This window comes from Desmodus rotundus, chromosome 6 (assembly GCF_022682495.2).
Source record: "Desmodus rotundus isolate HL8 chromosome 6, HLdesRot8A.1, whole genome shotgun sequence".
Lineage (NCBI taxonomy): Eukaryota > Metazoa > Chordata > Mammalia > Chiroptera > Phyllostomidae > Desmodus > Desmodus rotundus.
Window position 1 is genome coordinate 23,287,778 of NC_071392.1, and position 18,334 is coordinate 23,306,111.

The 18,334-nt window shown below is 38.4% G+C and overlaps 2 protein-coding genes across 2 annotated transcripts in view; one reads left to right on the forward strand and one right to left on the reverse strand.

The window, feature by feature from the left end:
* The first annotated feature begins 704 nt into the window (after positions 1-704).
* VWDE (von Willebrand factor D and EGF domains) overlaps positions 705-18,334 on the forward strand; it is a 67,054-nt gene continuing 49,424 nt past the window's right edge. The window contains exons 1-5 of the mRNA XM_024577191.3: positions 705-843; positions 8,580-8,764; positions 11,283-11,514; positions 14,737-14,802; positions 17,626-17,873. Of these exons, the coding sequence (XP_024432959.3) occupies positions 756-843; positions 8,580-8,764; positions 11,283-11,514; positions 14,737-14,802; positions 17,626-17,873 (819 nt within the window). The 5' untranslated portion in view covers positions 705-755. The remainder of the gene's footprint in view (positions 844-8,579; positions 8,765-11,282; positions 11,515-14,736; positions 14,803-17,625; positions 17,874-18,334) is intronic.
* Positions 3,323-5,222, reverse strand: LOC139440991 (Golgi-associated RAB2 interactor protein 6-like). The gene is made up of 2 exons (XM_071221829.1): positions 4,674-5,222; positions 3,323-3,922 (listed from the first exon to the last, which is right to left on the reverse strand). The coding sequence occupies exons 1-2, from the start codon at positions 5,220-5,222 to the stop codon at positions 3,323-3,325; spliced, it is 1,149 nt and encodes a 382-aa protein (XP_071077930.1).

Genomic DNA, 18,334 nt, shown 5'->3' on the forward strand with positions numbered 1-18,334 from the left:
CGGATTGGAGACCACCCCCAAGGCAGGCTCGGGAGCCTTGTGACCATGTGCTGAAGGCTCCAGAGTCTCCCCTGGACAACTGAGAGAGCTCCTGGGGCTATTACTCAGCAAACACAGGATGACGGACCCCACGTGTTTGGAAAATGTCTAAATGTCCTCCCTTCCATTTTTGAAAACTTGTCATAGAGGCAGAGAAAAAGAGTGATTTCTCTACTGGCTTCTTCCATCTTCATCTCAGATCTGAGGTAGCAGGAGCAACTTCCGAGAAGCAGTGTGCCTCTGGGGATTCAGCGAGCAATCCCGATGACCAGATTAAAAATCCTCTGCAGGTAGGATGGGGCACTGCCCTTTTCAACAGAACCTTGCCGGACTTCTTTTATTGGAGGTCCATCTGAACAGTTTCTGGGATCATCACGTTTTCCTAAAGCATTTGTTGGACAGCCAGACGAGGTGCCAAACTATATCCTGGGAGCTTGCCTCCTGGATGAGCCACTCCTGCTGACACTCCAAGTCCCATAGTCAGGGCATGCCCGGGTGCACCGCAGTCTCCAGGGACAAGTTGGGCGTGGCTTCGCGGCAGGTGGGCGGGGCTAGGATGGAGGAGTCACCAGGCTAGTGCCGCTGGCCCTGGAACAGGTTGGCAGCGCCCCAGAGAGAGAACGAGAAGAGACCCTGAAGGACCAGACTGAGAAAGTCCTGTGACAGAAGGGCTGCTGCGACCCCATTCTCCCTGCACTCACAGCGGGGGCTCTGCGATGCGTTCCTCTCTACCCAAGGCAACAACGATGCCTGGCGGAGTTAGGATGCTGGCGCTGGTACTGATGCACCTGGCCCCGGGGAATGGTCAGCAAGGTAGGGCGCCGGGGGATGGGAGCGCAGGTGCTCCACTTGGACTTTTGGGAGGAGGCGGCGTCCCGGGTGATATGCGGAGCGTCCCTGGGCATATATATGGCTGCCTCTGATATTTGTCCCTCACTGACTTCCGCTGTGACCAATTGTCGTCTTTAAATGATCACTTTTAGTTTTCCTTAGAGCACTGGCGGCCGTTGCCTCCCCTTCCCCTGCCTTGAGACCCTCGGTCCTGTTTTTTTGTTTTTTATTTTTTGTTGTTTGCTGCTGATATTCTGCTCCTTCAGGTCCCTTTAATTTAAGGTGAGAAACTTTGTTTTGGATATTTCAGTTATTCTAGATGCACTTGGATGCGAATTATCCGAAAAGAGTTCAGTTCCAAACTGCACGATTTCTGTTCCACTCCTACCCCAGAGCCGGAAATAATTAATGCATGAGCATTTTATTCCTACAGTAAATCAGTAACTTAAGTTTTGTGATGACATTTTTGTATAGCTGTTAGAATCCGTTTTGCTACTTACTGCATTAGAGAACTCTACAGAGAGAATAGCGCCCCTCCCACTTCTTTATCCACGACAAAGAAAAGATCAAAATACAGTGAAGTTAAAATTTCCACCCAAGGCCGAAGACTGAAGACTGCAAGTTTCCTTAGCTGGGGCTGAAACACCGAAGAGCAGCACGGAGCAGATCCGCGGGGCGGAGCAGAGGGGAGTGGCCGCGGCGGATTCGGGCAGAGTGGGGCTGGAGCGGGACAAAGCAGAGCTAGTGCAGAGGCGCCCGGGCTGCCTGGCTAAAGAGGAGCCTGGCCCCAGGGACACCTGGCCCGGGGGGCAGCCTCACCGCTGCACTGCTTCACAGCAGCCAGGCTGCGGCGCTATCCCGCTGTTCCACAGCAGTGCAGTTTTCACAGCCCTGCTGTATTACCCTCCAGCTGTTTGCACTAAATCAACTTTTTTTCTTCACCACACTCCATATTGGGGATTCCTGTTGGCGTTTAAATTGGCGCCAAGGACCTTTGGTTAACATTCCATGGGGCCCAAGGTGGGGCTCTGAAGCCAGGATTACATCTCCCAACACCTTCCCAACACCACCTCTGCGGAGCCCGAACAATCCCTGGGCTGGGGTGGTCTTCCTGGAGGCACCTAAGGAACTCTCGAGCTGTGATTGTGACTCATTGAATTCAGCTTGAGACTGAGTGAATCTTTACGACACCCTGATTAGGTATTATTTTTATCCCTATGGTTCAGAGGGGTTAAACGTCACTTTCAAGGTCAGGCGGCTTTGGATTAGGAAAGCCTGGGGAGAAGCCCAGATTGTCCAACACTGGTACCTATACTCCCTCTGGATAAGCCTGTCTCTCAGCATCATACAAGCTCTCACTATTTGTAGATGCAAAGGCAGAAGGGTGCTACTGGAATGACAGTTGTTTAGAAGCCTTCGGTCTTGGGCAGAGGTGCAATGAAAGGATGATCGTCTAGAACGCGAGGCTCTCAAGGGCAGAATCAACAGCTCTCTTCCCTTACGGGAATACTGACTGTGTGACTCAGAATTGTGGCAAGTAGGGTACAGTTATGACAGGTAGTGGTGGACTCCTAGCTCATGTGGCTGGGATGCATCTGACGGCCTGAACATCTGTGCCAGGATCCCGCTGCAGCACCGAGAAACTGCATCCCAGCCACACCCACCACTGTGTTTGCCACCGGTCACGTCAGCAGCTAGAAGAACAGGCCAGGATGGAAACTTTTTAGGATGTGGGACATGGTGGCAAATTCATTAGTATGGCCATCACCAAAAGGCATCCAAATAAATGCCCCACTCTCTACACAGTAATAACTAAGACAGTTACCCCTTCAAACACACAGTTGTGCCAGACAAACAATAGTTTGAAATAACTGAGTACTGTAGACAAATGAGCCGTTCCAAACCCACTGAAATCTCTGGGGCACAAATTATTACGAACACACAGTATACAATACTTTCGACATAGTTATTTCACACACACTGGCAAGCTCAACATACTGGCAATTTGATGCACAGTGATAGCTCCGAACACACCCAACTCTCTGGGCATCTTGGTTTCCTTGTCCAAAAACCGCAGCATGTCCTGGGCGTCACATGCCCACTTCAACTTAGGGCAAGAGGATCCAGACCGGAATTTCTTTGAAGCTATATCAGACCAATTTATACATTTTTTATTTTTTAAGAGACATAGAAGGCATTTATTTGTTTCAAGAAATGAAAGAATTAGCCCACTTCAGAAAAGTTAAGTTTCCCCATCTTGAAACGGTGGGTGGATCATAACATTGGAGAGCCACTCTAGTCAATACCCACGAGTTCCAGACATGGCTCCAATGCTCCCTCCTCGCCTCCGGAGAGCTGCAGAATCGGGAGGGATGAGGGAACAGACCTCTGCATTGTGCTCCCCCATCTGGAACTAGCTCTGGATCATCTCCTCCTTGATTTTTGTGATGATTTAGATCCCTTCTGGGTGATGTGGAGGCTGTTGTATTCCTGGGGGTAAGAAGCCCTGTCCTGGGTCCCCTGGGCTGTTCTGGTCCTTCTCACTTTGCTCTCCCTGAGTGCTTCCATGGGATCTGAGGATTGACTGGTCTTCCTGCTTCCCACCAGAATGGGAAGGCCTACTGGGGGGAGTTTTCTTCTTTTCCTTTCTCTTTTCAAGGGTTTCAACCTGGCATTGGGAAGCTCTCTGGCCTCCATTCTGTTCACTCATATTGTCTTTACTCAGCCAGGCTGAGACAAAGCGTCCAGCTCCTGGACCTTCCAAGGTCTCTGTAACGGGGCTGCTGGCCATCTCCCCTCCTGCATCCACACTCACACCACCCTTGGGTGTTACTGCTGCTGCCTCTGGCTCTGGCCTCTGGTCAGGCCCTGCCGGTGCCGGCGCTGGAAAGGCTGGTGTGTCCCTAAGCACACAGCATTTGCCTGAAGCATACAGTTGGACTTCTTCCCCACCAGCATAAGCCAGAGAGGTGGCCCCAGACACCTCGTCAACTGGGGAAAGGCTTCTGACACTGACCTGGTCGTTGTCACCTTCTCCATGGAGCTCCGTAGCCTGTGCCGAGAGGAGGAACAGGGAAGCAGAGAAAAAAAATAAGTGAGACTAGAAAGGGCTGTCACCGGTCTTCAAGGCTTATCATTAAAAGAACCTTTGAAGTTACTGAGTCCAGTTTCCCAGTGGATGCAGAAACGCCCCGACGGCTCCCTCACAAGGTCACCGCGGCTTTGCTCGGACAGTTCCAGGGCCAGGGAGAGCACTAGTGCCATTCGCCGGGGAGCATCCTCGCACTTTTACTTTATACACTTGTCTCAGCACTTTCACAAAACCGATTCCTAAAGGGAGACTGCTTGTGAAAAGCTGTGTCCATTTTACATTCTGATAGCTACTAACAAATTGTGCACCTGTGTGCAAAGCATGCTATTGTGCTACAGACTTATACAAAAATCAGTTCATGGCTCACATATAGAGAGGGCTGTCTCATAGTTAAAAACTTCCCCCGCAGATCAGACTGCCTGAGTCCACAGTAGCATGTGAACGGTCCAGACAGAGTGGATGGTCAGGATGCTGTTGACAGTATCACACCATTGGGAATGGGGGTGGAGGAACTGACGTCTAAGGAACCTTGGGTAATCAGAAGCACTTGGGACCTCCCCAGTGTGGCAAGGCCCCCACATAGTGGCTCGTCTGGCCTGAGCCCTTCTGCATGCAGTGTGTCCCCAGTCAGCCTAAGGGAGCAGCTGGAGAGCCTTCCGTTGCTCTCCTGAAGCAATGGGGACCCTCTCTGAGAGTTTCTGCAAAAACTTACCGCTGGGCTCTGCTTGTCTTCTGTCTCCGACTCAGGTACGTCCACCATTTCACAAGCTGGTACGGCGTGGGTACTGCTGTAAGCCTCTACTGGTGGTCTCAGGAAGAACACTAGGTCTTCCCAGTGTGCGAACAGGTCTACTCTTGCATTTGAAGGGGGGCATAATTGTAGGTAAAAAGAGCGGCCAGTGGCAAGCTTCAAGCAGAGCTGTTGTTTCTCATGACTGTGGATGGATAACATTACAAACTTCAGAGGAAGCAGCCTGGTCAGCTCCAAGCTATTCTCTGACTTGAGTCCCTTTCCCGGGGTGTGTCTGCCGGGTTTGGCACTGACTGTGCAGCTGACAGCTGGCTGTGCCAGCAGCACGATGTCAGGTATTATGACGTCGGAGCTGGTATATGCGATGCCCACAGTGACCATTTGCACATGGTTGTGCACATCGGTCAGTTCCCCTCTTTTGCTTATCTGGATGAAGTCGCTCTCAAATATGGGAATGCACTTGAACATGGCGAACTCGCCCTTGCGCAGCTGCCGCTGCAGTTTCCCCATGCAGCCCCAGAACATGGGCAGCAAGTGTCTGTTCCGGGCGCTTCCCTGCCACCCATGTCTCTCTTTCATGAAGACTGCTGCATGTCCTCTCTGGAACCTCCGCCTTGGTCTGAACTGCAGCCTCTTGCCGGCCACCCCATAAGCTTTTGCTGTCCATTGTGACCTGCAGTGAGCTGTCACACATAGCACTGTGTCCTCATCCCCACAGCTGCTCCTACAGAAAAGGACAGCGCCCTCCTGCAAGGTGGCGAGAGCACTAAACTTTTACATGTTTTGCTATGTGAAACACAAGTATGCTTCATCAAGGCCATGTGTTTTCATGCAGCTACCAGAGGCACTGATATGTAAATGATTAACATTCACGGGAAAACCACCTTTTATTAATCTATAAAGGTGATACCAATAGGTGACAAATACTTAAGGCTTTATACAAATTGAATATATTTTTGAGTCTTTTCTTAATGTTTTCTTGTATAATTATCATAGACTTTCTGTTAAATATTAACTTCAGTCACGAAGTTGGAATTTAAGAACATGCATAAAAGTTGAACAGGGAAAGCTTTTCTAAGACTCTGCTTAATCTTTCTCAAGCCTGCGTTTAGCCGTAGATGTCTATAAATTGCTTTCTCACAAGTTCAATTATTGGGCTTCTTTATTTTTTTCTGGAAATATTGAGTTTGCTATTTGTTGCCTACAAGGGGATTAATATGTTATACAATGTAAATACTGCTTTTATTTTTCAATAATTGTTTTTACCTCAGGAAAAAAAATAACATCAGCTTTTCCTGATTGTTTTACGTTATACAAATAAGAACTTGAAATGAAAGGTGACTTGTTCTTATATTCTGTTTCCTTTTATTTTAATCAGAAATAAATCTGATCCATGCACAAATATTTACAGTTTGAAAAAAATATGTGCTACATTTCTAACTTCTTGGGTATAATTTTGTCTTTTTATTATCTTGTTGATCTCAATCTGTTTTACTAAGGCAAGTTTGCTCTGCAAACAAAGGGAGGTAAACATCCACCCATGGAAAATTTTAAAAAGGATATTAAAATCCAATTTATTAAGTTATCTCATAAGATAATACACCTTAACAAGGTATCTTTAGTCTGTGCCGTTTTGGGTTTGCTTACAGATGGACTAGATGCTCATGAAGAACTGTTCAAAATACATGTAATAACATTAAATATATATTTATTACAGTTAGATAAAATATTACAAGAAAAATGACCAACATTTATAAAGGAATTTGCTTCAATGTTTGCTATGAATCACATAACCCTCTCTTGTCTCTATATAACAAATAGTCTTGTGATCCTTCTAGAGTTCTAGACTCATATCTTGGTAAAATTAATAATATCTAATCACTAATATACTTTCTGCTGTATAGATTTGCCTATTCTGAGTATTTTAAATAAATAAAATCATATAGTAGATTGTCTTTTGTGACTGACTTCTTTCACTTAGCAAATGTTTTCAAGGTTCATATTGTAGTATGTATCAGCACTTCGCCTTTTTTTGTGATGAAATAAATTCCCACTATTACACACCACATGTATATGCATTCATCAGTTGATAAACATGTGGGTTCTCGCCACCTTTGGCTTTAGTAAGCAATGCTGGTATAAACAACTGGGTACAGTTTTTGTGTGGCGTTGTTTTCATTTCTCTTAGGCACATACTTAGGAGTAAAATTACGGGATCATAGGGTAGCTCTATGTTTAAATGTTTGAGAAACAGCCAAAATATATTCTAAAGTGACTGCACTGTTCTGCACTTCACCAGTGTATGCTGGTTTCGATTTATGCAAACCCTTGCCAACACTTGTTATTATTTGAGATTTTGATTCCAGTATTCATCGTGGGTGTGGAGTGCCATCTCATTGTGGTTTGATTGCATTTCCCTGGTGGCCAATGATGTAAATCATTTTTTCATGTACCTATTGGATATTTGCATATCTTCTTTGCAGAAATACCTACTCAGATCCTTCAACAATTTTTAAATTGGGTCATTGGCCTTTTTGTTATTGAGTCATATGATTTATTTGTATATTCTAGATACAATTCTCTTACCAGATGTGATTTGCAATTACTTCTTCCCATTCTGTGGGTTTTTTTCACTTTCTTGATAATGTCCTTTGAAGTAGACGTTTTTAATTTTGATAAAGTCCAATTTTTCTATCTTTTCTTGTTTGTGCTTTGTTGTCATATTGTAAAATCTAAGGCCAAATCTAAAATCATGAAGATTTACCCCCCAATTTTTTTCTAAGTGTTTTATAGTTTTAGCTCAATCCATTTTGAGTTAAATTTTGTAAAGGTTATAATGTAAGGGTACTCCTTCAATCTTTTGCATGCTGATAGCCAGTTTCCCCCATCATTTGTTGAAAAGCATGTCCATTTCCCGTTGAGTGGGCTGGGCACCTATATGAAAAATCTGTTGAAACCCGTAGCTATTCGGGTCTATTTCTGGACTCTCAATTTTATTCATCGCTCTATGTCTACCCTTGAGCCAGCACCACGCTGTCTTGATTACGGCTGCTGTGTAGTAAATGTTGAAATGGGAGAATTTGAGTACTCTAGGAGATCACTAGGAGAAAGTGATCACTAGGAGAAAGTGAACACTAGGAATCACTAGGAGAAAGACTAGAGTCTTTTTAGGAGAAAACTTAGCAATGTATCGCAACAATCTCTTTATTTAACTCTTATTTGTCTTGTTTCAATTGTTCTTTTTCAAGATTGGTTTAGCTATTCTGGGTCCCTTGAAATTCCACATGAATTTTAGAATTAGTTTGTCATTTTCCACAAAGGAGTCGGCTGGTATTCTGGTAAAGACTGATGAGTTTGCATGTGAATCTGGGGAGTATTGCCATCTTAACAACAGGAAGTCTTCTGATCCATGAACACGGATGTATTTCCATGTTTACTTAGATCGTAAATTTCTTCTAACACGGTAAGGTAGAAGTAACAAGTCCTAAAGGTGATCAGTTCGCAAAGTATATAAATGTTTAATTGCTAAGTGGTACACCTGAAACTAATATACAATATGTCAACTGCAACTGGAAAACTTTTTTTAAAATATTGCTTATCCAAATTAAATGAAAATAAAGTTCTGGAAGCTCAAATATGTAAAGAAAGCATTCTAGAGAGTTTGTTGATTGGTTTATTGTGTATACGAAAAGTTCAAGTTAGTCATCTTTGACTATTAACAGACACTGACATTACAGATGGTCTTTATGTGCAATTATAGGTTGATTTGATTTGGTTTATTTTGTTTTGGGAATCAATTTTAATTGAGAACTGACCTACTTGAATGAAGAATGCACTTGCATAAAGACACCTGTCTTTCCCTCCTAGCTCAGGAGTGCTCTCCCGGGGGACACCAGTTGCTTCAGAGCCCTCACAGAAGTGTCCATTTTGACTCCCTGCACCTCCAGCAGTCAGCCACTGAAGACCTGATCTGTGACCATTCCCTTGCGGCTGGATGGTACCGATTTCTCATCTTTGGCAGACCCGCTGAGATGCCAACCAGATGTGTCGAGGTATTTCAACTCTCACCAAGAACCGCATGTGCTTTTTCTTATTTATTTTTTTATAGGAGGATTGAATCTTATTACAACCAATTTATTTCCCATGCTGAATTATTATTTTAATTTTGCAGCAAGACTGAATTAATCTGGAGTACTCCTGTTTCTTATTATATTGTGTAGTAAAGATAGTGACAGTTTATGCTATGCTCATCAGTCCACCAAGTGTTTCACCTACACTATCTCATATCATTTTTACAGCAACTCTAGAAAGCAGTCTATCGTTCCTATTTTCACTATACAGTGAGGGACATATACTCAGACAGAACACCCCTCGAGTCACCAAGCCAGCAGGCCAACCAGTCAGGTTTGGATCACAGGTCATCATTCTCCAGGGCTCGTGTACTTATCCACGAGTAACCTGCAAACTGCTTCCGTTCTTGTCAGTCTTAAACAGAAGGCTAATTTGCCTTATTGTTACCCACATTTTGTGAATTATGAAAAAACAGGAATTATTTTCCCTTTTAAGCATGTACTTAATGTGAAGAAAAAACTCAGGAAAGATATCCAACTTTTAAGTTGTGACATTATAGCTGCCTTATTTTCTCCTTTTGGTTTATTTTCTTGTCACTTTTGTGATGTTTTGCTTGTAATAAACTAAAAAAAAATCAGAATTTAGAAGTAAAATTTGAGGAAATTCACTATGTCCTTAAATGTTTGAATTGTTTTGGTTCTGTATTTTAGCTCTTTGGATAAATTAATTGTAACTGATTCTAGAACCTCACAAAACTGTGAGGGTGAAGTGGCTCTTTTACCCCTGGCTCTTTTCCTGGAGGTTAGCTGTGCCCCCGGGGAAAGCGTTCCCTGTCCCCATTCTCCATGCCCTCTTGAACCAAGTCTTTGCATCATTTGGCTAGAGAACTGATAGAATTTTCTTTTTGTCTACAGGATAATACAGGTCTGTGTAAATAAATTTTTATTTACAATGTTTTAGTAATTTATGTGCATTATAGAATATTTAGAAAATAAAGGACAAGTGATAGAATAACATTCATTTTTAATCCACCCACACACTCATTCTACCATTAACATTTTTCAATTGTTCCCTCCTACTTATATTGTTTTGTAACGTTCATGCTATATGTTCAGTTACATAAACATGTTTATTTATCAGGTGTAGCTACAAGATTCACATTTTCTTGTTATTAAAAATTCTTTATATCAGTTTGAATATAATATTCTGTCATATATACATCATATTTATTTAAACCATTAGCATATGTGTGTACTTTCAGGCTTTTGCTCTAAGTAATTTTGCAATTAGCAATGTGCATATAAATCATTTTTCTATTTTAGTCTTTTTGATGTTTTAATTACATACAGTTAAATTGTTTTTCAAAAATATAATGTTAATTTTTAATTCCAGTAGCAATAGATTAAAATACCTTTCCTAATACTAAATATTCTCATGTATTCATTAAACATCTGTATTTATTCTTTAAATTATGTTTGTGTATTTTGTCCATTTGTGATCTTTGAATTTTTAAATGGATATTGCATGGTTAAAATAAGAAATATAATAATGTAGCCATAAATAAATAATACACACTAAATATGTTATTAACAGGTAATTTTCTCTTTATTTAACTCTTATTTGTCTTGTTTTTTAAAATATTATTTAATTTAACCATCAATCTTTTCCTCTATGATTTTCCTTTGTTCTTAATCATGAAAATAACAATAATATTAAAAATTATAATCTGGCTAATGATTACTGAGCTCTTGTTATCTAGCAGTTGTTTCATAAGCACTATTTTATTTATACTTCACAGCACTGTGAGGTGGGCACTATAATTCACCTAATACAGAAGTGAAGGATACTAAGTACGCAAGGGCATGCCTTTTGTAAGTGCCTCAGTTCTTCCCAAGTCATATATAGTCTCTTATTTTCCCTGGGTTAATTTACTATTTAATTCTATTGTCCATCTAAACCTGATTTTGATAATTGGTCTCAAGTGAGCTTTAACTTCATTTTTTTTTCAAATTACCTTCCAATTGTTTTTATCAGATTTTGAAAAATCCTTTCCTTTACCCCTGATTTTTTTATGTCTCCTGAACTGTACATTAACTCAGATATACTATTTCCAGCAATTTTTAAAAAAACTCTCTAAGATCAGTTAATCTTTGTGCTATATGTTAAGATGACTTTAGACTGATTTTGTCTTAGAATGAATCACCTATTTTACTGTTATCTGATACTTAATTTCTCTTGTTCATAATACAAATGTAACAAAAGGAATAAAGATATTTAAATCAAATAAGATGATATTAATTGCGAGGAATCTACCTTTGAGTGCACTATTCCATAATTACTTTTCCTTTTATAGCACAGGTACAAGTTATTAGAGTTTTTACAAATATGGTTGAGAATTGAATACTTTAAAGTTTGGTTAGATGAAAATGCAAAATTGCTTTATCTACCATGTGTGCAAATGAATTGGATTTTTACCTTTTGTTTTCTTTGATGCAAAAGATGAACCACTGTGGAACACAGGCTCCCATCTGGCTGTCTCTGGGAGATTCAGAAACACTGCCTCCTCCTGGGGAGATCAAGCAACTGACAGCTTGTGCCACTTGGCAGTTTTTGCTTAGCGCTACAAAAGACTGTTGTCTTTTTCAAATCCCAGTGTCTGTCAGAAATTGTGGACAATTTTTTGTGTACTTCCTACAACCCACTCAGGGATGTATGGGATATTGTGCAGAAGGTAAGAAAACATGGATCATACAAATGAACCGCTAATCACGGAACTGTGTGTGTTGGTGTGTTTGTGCCATTCTCTGGATAGGCTGTAGGGAGTGAATGCAAAGCTCACGAGATTTGGTCACTACTATTGCTCGAGTGATGATAAATTTCTGGTTTAAATTGGCCAGATTTGTTTAGGATTCTTTGTCAAGATCTTAATACCCTCAAAAAATAATTGTTGATGTGAAAGTACCAAAGGTTAACCTCACCGGTGATAACATGTTTATAAATGATGATGTCATTTATCTACTGATAATAAGGGCACTTCTCCTTTATGGTATTCTTCCTCAAAAGCCATAACCCTGGTCTAATTATGAGCAAATTCATATGTAGAAGACAGAAAATACTGGAAGATACTGTTATATACCAGAGTTATTAAACTAAGCAACACTTGCAAATAATAATAATTATGTGAGCAACACCTATGAATATGTTCATCCTGAGGTTGTTAGACTTTCCCAACTAGAAAACCCCAAATAACACAAGTACCGCAAAACTGCGGCAAAGTATATATATATACAATTACAAATTGCAATTAATGGTATGGATGAAGAGATTAAGATTTGCTGTAGGAGAGAATACTGGAGGTGAAAGGAGGATGTCATTTAGGATGATGCGTCACCGGACAAAGCCTCTTCTGAGAACAGGGCACTGACCCTGAGAGTTTGAGGGTAAACAGTCCTTGGACAGATAGTTGAGGGGAAGAACACCCCAGGGAGCAACAATACACGAGAGGCCTTAAGGTGATAAGAATGTGCTGTTCTTATGAGAGTGAAAGCAGGACAGGGAGTACGGGAGAACGTAACAAGACATAGATTTGGAAGGGCAACGGGAGGGGAGGGGTGGCTGACATTTAGGGAATTCTGTATTTTATTTTCTGTGCATCGAGAAATCTCTGGACAACCATCCTGAGAGAGTGAGCCAGTGAATCTTCACATTTCTTACACAACTGCTGGCCACCTAAACCTGGCTGAAAGCAGCACGTTCAATATGGGAATTTGCCATCTGCTCGGTTAATGGCACGTCACTGAGAAGGAGAAAATCCAGAGAGATGGATCAGCTTCACTGGCTGGCCAACCTGAGAGATTCTGAAAAATGTCTCTTGGATTTCTCTCAGTACTCTTGCCATAAAAAATTTTTTAAAAAACAGTTAATTTTTGTAAAATTTCAAATAACACTACCAAATATTTGTGTAAAGTTCTGTAGGTGTTTCAATAGAAAAAATATCTATATTAATTTAAGAAACACTGACAACTATTAAAAATGAAAACAAACTTTCACCCCAGAAAATATGTAAAATACAAATAACAAGTTCAATAGAAATATTACTGCTGTATACATTGAATTAAAAAATTCAATATTTAAAATTTGCATTTTTATTACATGCTTTTAAAACTCAAAAAAGTATTTCCTGTTTTGTAATATTACTACCACCCACTAAATTTCTCATTTTTGAATATTCAACATTATTTCTCTCTTTTATCACATTCAAGTCCTCCTTCTGGTTTTAGGGAGAGGGGATTTTGGGGAAGTGATTTTTGTTTCCGCTCCTAATGTCTGACACATGAATTATTCTCTCTGACGTGCAAATAAAGGTTTACCTTAACATACCACTTAGAACTTAAATTAGGCTGCATGGATGGCAAACGGAAGGGACAGCCTCCTACCAGGAGTGTGGGGCAGGTATTCACTGCTGATGGTGATGTGGCTGTTTAGAAATGTCAGGGCAGATCTCCACGAGTCTCTGGCTTTCCTTTCAGGGTGACTGAGTAAGGGTCCATTTTAACCTTTTTGTCTGCATTTAGACAAGAAATAGTACCAGTTTTACATAGTTCTTCCAGAAAAATAAAGATGAATGACTACTTCTAAGCTCTGTCAGGCTAGCATTATTCTGAAACTAAAACCAGATGCAGAGAGTACAAGAAAAGAGAGGTATGGAACAATATCCCTCAAGAATACCAATGCAAATGACTTCATCATCTAGTTGGAAAATTCAATGGAATCCACAAAAGAGCTACTGGAGCTATTGAGTGAGGTTAGCAGTGCTAGAAAAAGGTTGACAGGCAAAATCAGTTATATTTCTTTATACTAGCAATGAAAAATTAGAAATTTCGCCTAAAGGACCAATAATAGTACCAGATATATAAAATACTCAGCAATAGGGAAAAAATGTACATGAACTATAAAGTTAAAATTTGTAAAATTTTGCTACCAGAAATTATCGAAGGCCTAAAGTAATAGAATGATAAACCATGCCCATATAATCAAAAGACTCAGTGTTAAGATGTCAGTTCTCCTCAAAATATATAGCTCTAAAAAAGTCCTAATCAATATTCCAACAAGCTTTTTTGTGTGTGTGGAAATTGACAAGTTCATTCTAAAATTTATATGGACACAGAAAGTATCTATAATCCCTAAACTACTTTGACAAGGAATAAAATTGGGCAATTTACACTAGCTGACTTTCAGACTTATTCTAAAGTTACAGTAACCTACAGAGTGTTATATTAGCATCAAGATAGACAAATAGATCAATGGAAAAGAAAAGAGAGTCCCAAAATAAACCAGCATCGGCACTGGATTTATAAGTATCAACACGATAGCTGTTGATGTATTTCTGTAACCCTGTGCGTGACTATGGGGAAGGCAATTTCCAAGGAACTGAAAACAAACTAACTGTTGTATAAATTTCTGGAGATTATAATGTTTCATTACTTAATACAGACTAAAATTTAGAAAACAAGATATAGAAGCTATAATAATTTCAAAATATAAACCCAAATTATCTCTATTTGATATCATCCTGAAAGAGGAAAAATTTGTTATAAAAAAAGGAATGTTTTGCCTTGGCTGGTGTGGCTCAGTGGATTGAGCACCAGCCTGCGAACCAAAGGGGGGTTGGTTCGATTCCCAGTCAGAGCCTATGCCTAGGTTGCAGGCCAGGTTCCCCTGTGTGTTGCCTGGGGCATGCAAGAGGCAACCACACATTGATGTTTCTCTCCTTCTCTTTCCCCCTCCCTTCCCCTCTCTCTAAAAATAAATAAAATCTTAAAAAGAAAAGGAATGTTTTAGTCTGTATTAAATCATACCTCTCTGAAGAATTGTCATCTCATACATATCATATATAAATATACTTATATCTTTATGTTCAATTGGGTAAACATAAAAAATCAACCTTTTGCAGCCATTTCTGATGCAAAATTATACCCATGCGGCCCTGACGAAATTGAAATAGGAGGTGACTGTGTTCGTAAGTATCAGATTGTATTTTTAATAATATATTTATAAACTAATAATTTCAACAGGCTTTTATGTTCTGTGGCTTACTTTTGATGTTGAATTATGATAACATCCAGCTTAGTGGATATCAAAAATAAAAATCACTTTATCATGCCTTTAAGAAATAGTACTGGAATCAGCAAAGGTGCAGAGTTGGGCATGTTCATACCCTATAAATGTGTGTGTTTATTGGTAGAGTCTTTTTAGGAGAAAACTTAGCAATGTATCGCAACAATCTTAAAAGTCCACATGTATTTGTTCCTAGCAATCTGACTTCCAAAAATCTAGTTTAGAGAAATATTTAAAGAAGTCTGCAGGTACAGTATTTATAATAGCATTTTCCTAATAATATGAAATGATTGTAACTACCTAGTAACTGCTGGTTGATTCAATATTTTTGATGTATCCATAATGATCAAATATTCTGTAAATAATATTAAAATGCAGGAATACCTTCTTTGACATTAGTAGATACTCATGATTTACTGAAACTAAGAAATCAGATTATTCACCACAATCTCATTTTTGTCTTCTAGGAATGATTGCATTTTACCAAATAAGTCTTGAAAGATACACCAAAAGTGTTAATGTGGTCATAGTTTTCCTTTCCTTTTCAATCTGTAATTTTCATTTTCTAACTTAGTTAAAATTTTTGTTATTTCAAATATTAAGAAATCCCCTGCTATAATATTCCTTAAGACAAATCACTCTAAATTGATTGTCTAATTAAATTTATGACATGTTCCTAAAGGACAGGCAGAAATCAAAATTATTTACTGAAACATTAGCCTTTTTCTGGCAACTGTTGGCCAGATGTAATATTCTAAGTAAATATGGAATTGTTGACATATAATTAATATATTTAACAAAAAAAAATTATGGTGAAATAACCCACAATGACATAAAACAAATTAAAATAGAGTATGTAACATTCAGATATCATGCCTAAAAATGAATATAATTTGTCTTCAAATACTTTTTATTATAATAATCCTTGAAATAAATAAGCAGCTTTTCTATGTTCTACTGCAGTTGTAAATGAATTTTCCAGTCCCCTTTTCTAGCATTCTTTAAACAATCTAATATTTTATGGGAAAGTCTCAGTGTAATTAGACCCTGCAATTTAAGTTCTTAAGAGAATAAGAAAGTGTTCCTAATAATAGTAATTTTAATCATAAAGTATAATTGTTTGGCTATTCTGCATAACAGCTTTGGATTGTCTTTATCATACACATATATTGTAGTGAAATTACTTTCCTTCCTTGAATAAGCAATAAATTTAAGCTATTTGTTATACAATTCAGAATATTTATGCAATTAACCAGAAAAAAAATGCTATACAAAATCATACACAATTTGCACAAGTAACACTTGCATAAAAATGAGTAAAAAGCTAACAGATAAAGTTTCATGAAAAAAGACTATATTAACATATTTAGCATATGCTAACAGCAGAGTTGACAACACAGTAAAAATTGTACTTTTCAAGCAGAAATAATTTATATTTTATTAATTGTCATTTTTGAAAGCTTTAAGTTTCTTTTCACAAATTCTCTTTGCTACACTGTTCTAAGCAATGATCAGCTCACCCAGGTATTGATGCTACTTAAAATATTGATTCAAAAAATTTAATTTTCATGAATTATTTAATTTTAGTCATTTTTCACTTCTTATTTCTAATAGTTATTTCTGTAGTTTTTCTCTATTTAAAAATAAATTGAAGTTGTTTTTCTTAGTTTACTTAACAAGATATTTTTACTCAGATACATTTTTAAAAAATCAATTCATACTCATTGGTAGTCTATTATTTCCTTCAAGTCTGAGTATGATGAATTGGCCTAATGTTTAAAATGTTTGACAAAATATTTATTATTTGGTTTAATTTGAGATAGGAAGGTACATATTCTGATAGCTAACAAAATAACACTAAAGTATTTAAAAATTCATAAGGTGCCCCCACCCACATTTAGGTTAAAGTTTCTTATAACTTTTCAAAATCTACATTACAGAACTGAAAAATTAATATTTTGATTGTCATGTATATCATAAAAAATCTACACATTTTAGGACATTTTAAAATCTTTTAAAATTTATCACTCAATTTTGTCTTTTCTAAAACAACAAAACATTTAAAAACTTATTTAGAAACATTTTAGATTCCCAGATTTAATCTTGCAAATGCCCAAAGATAAAAATTGTAAAATCCCTCTAAGTTCCTGGAGGAATCTTCATACATTTTAACCTCAGAAAAATGAAAAGAATAAGACTATTTTCCCACAGTGGTCTATTTCACTGAGACAGTATAATCTCTCCCATCAGGAACAGCTCTTTCAACCAGAGTAATGAGGAATTGTGTTGTAAGAGTAAATTATAAGAGTAAAATAGTAAGTCATTTGATTTTACATTATAGTGACTTTTTCTTTATAACAAAAATTATAATGTAGAAAACCTAAATTATTTTTATTTGTTTTATCTTTTAGAAAAGGTAATAGCTTAAAAAAGGTAAATTACTTTTTTGTTCAAGAGCTAGACTTTTCAAGGGTAGACATGTTCAACATGCATTAATATAAGCTCCATTGGCTGATGAATTTCTCTTATCAATATTTATATGATTATGTGTGAAAATAAGAATGTGCTACTTTGCTGATTGCTAGAGAAAAATTATTTTTTCCTCTAATGGGTTTTATTTTCTCTTAATATAAATCCGTGAGTTAGTCTTCGTGAGCTTTTCCCATAAGCCAGTCTCCTTTTTTTGAGATGCCCAACTACAAATGATGCATTTTTCTCCCACCAGGTCAGCTGTCTGCCTCATTGCCCCCACCACCTCCAGGAAAGCCAGAGGTTGTGGTGGAGCTGATTGAGTCCAGGGTTTTCTGCAGGTGTACTTTTGATGTTTCCCCTGCAAACAACTCAGTGGGATTCCTCATAGCTTGGTCTAGGCTTTCTTCCCAGGATATGAAAGAGGAGCTGAAGCAGGAGACCACAGTTCAGGCATTTTCTCTGTTAGAGCTGGACGGCGTCAATCTCAGACTGGGAGACAGGGTATGTTCAAAAACAATCGGGTTTTCTTTTCTTTTTATGGATATATTAACTTGCAAAATGGATTTCTAAATCATATCCTAAAACTCGTTTTTGTCTCCATTATACAAAGCGCTAATGTTTTCCTTTTTTTTTTCCCCTTGGTAATTGTGCCAACTCCAGTGATAACTGGATGAGTCAGTGATCTTAGTGACTTGGAATATTTGCTTCCAGCAATTCGCTGATTATTACTGATGAAACCTTGTAACTTTATGACTCTTTCTGGTTGAAAATGATATACTTTTATTCTATAAATAATATTCCCTTTTTTTTACAATGATATCACTTATTACTCACTTTTAAATACATCTTAAATACAAAGTCTACAACACCTTTCATTGAGGTTCAAATAATTAGTATTTTATAAAGATGGAATTTTTCTCAATTTTTAAACAAATTTTTAAATTTATCTCTTAAATGCTATC

Coding starts and splice junctions, on each gene's coding strand:
- LOC139440991 (XM_071221829.1), bottom strand. CDS start 5,222: ATGGGGAAACTGCAGCGGCAGCTGCGCAAGGGCGAGTTCGCCATGTTC. Junction 3,923..4,673: donor AAGACAAGCAGAGCCCAGCG/GTAAGTTTTTGC, acceptor CTCTCGGCACAG/GCTACGGAGCTCCATGGAGA.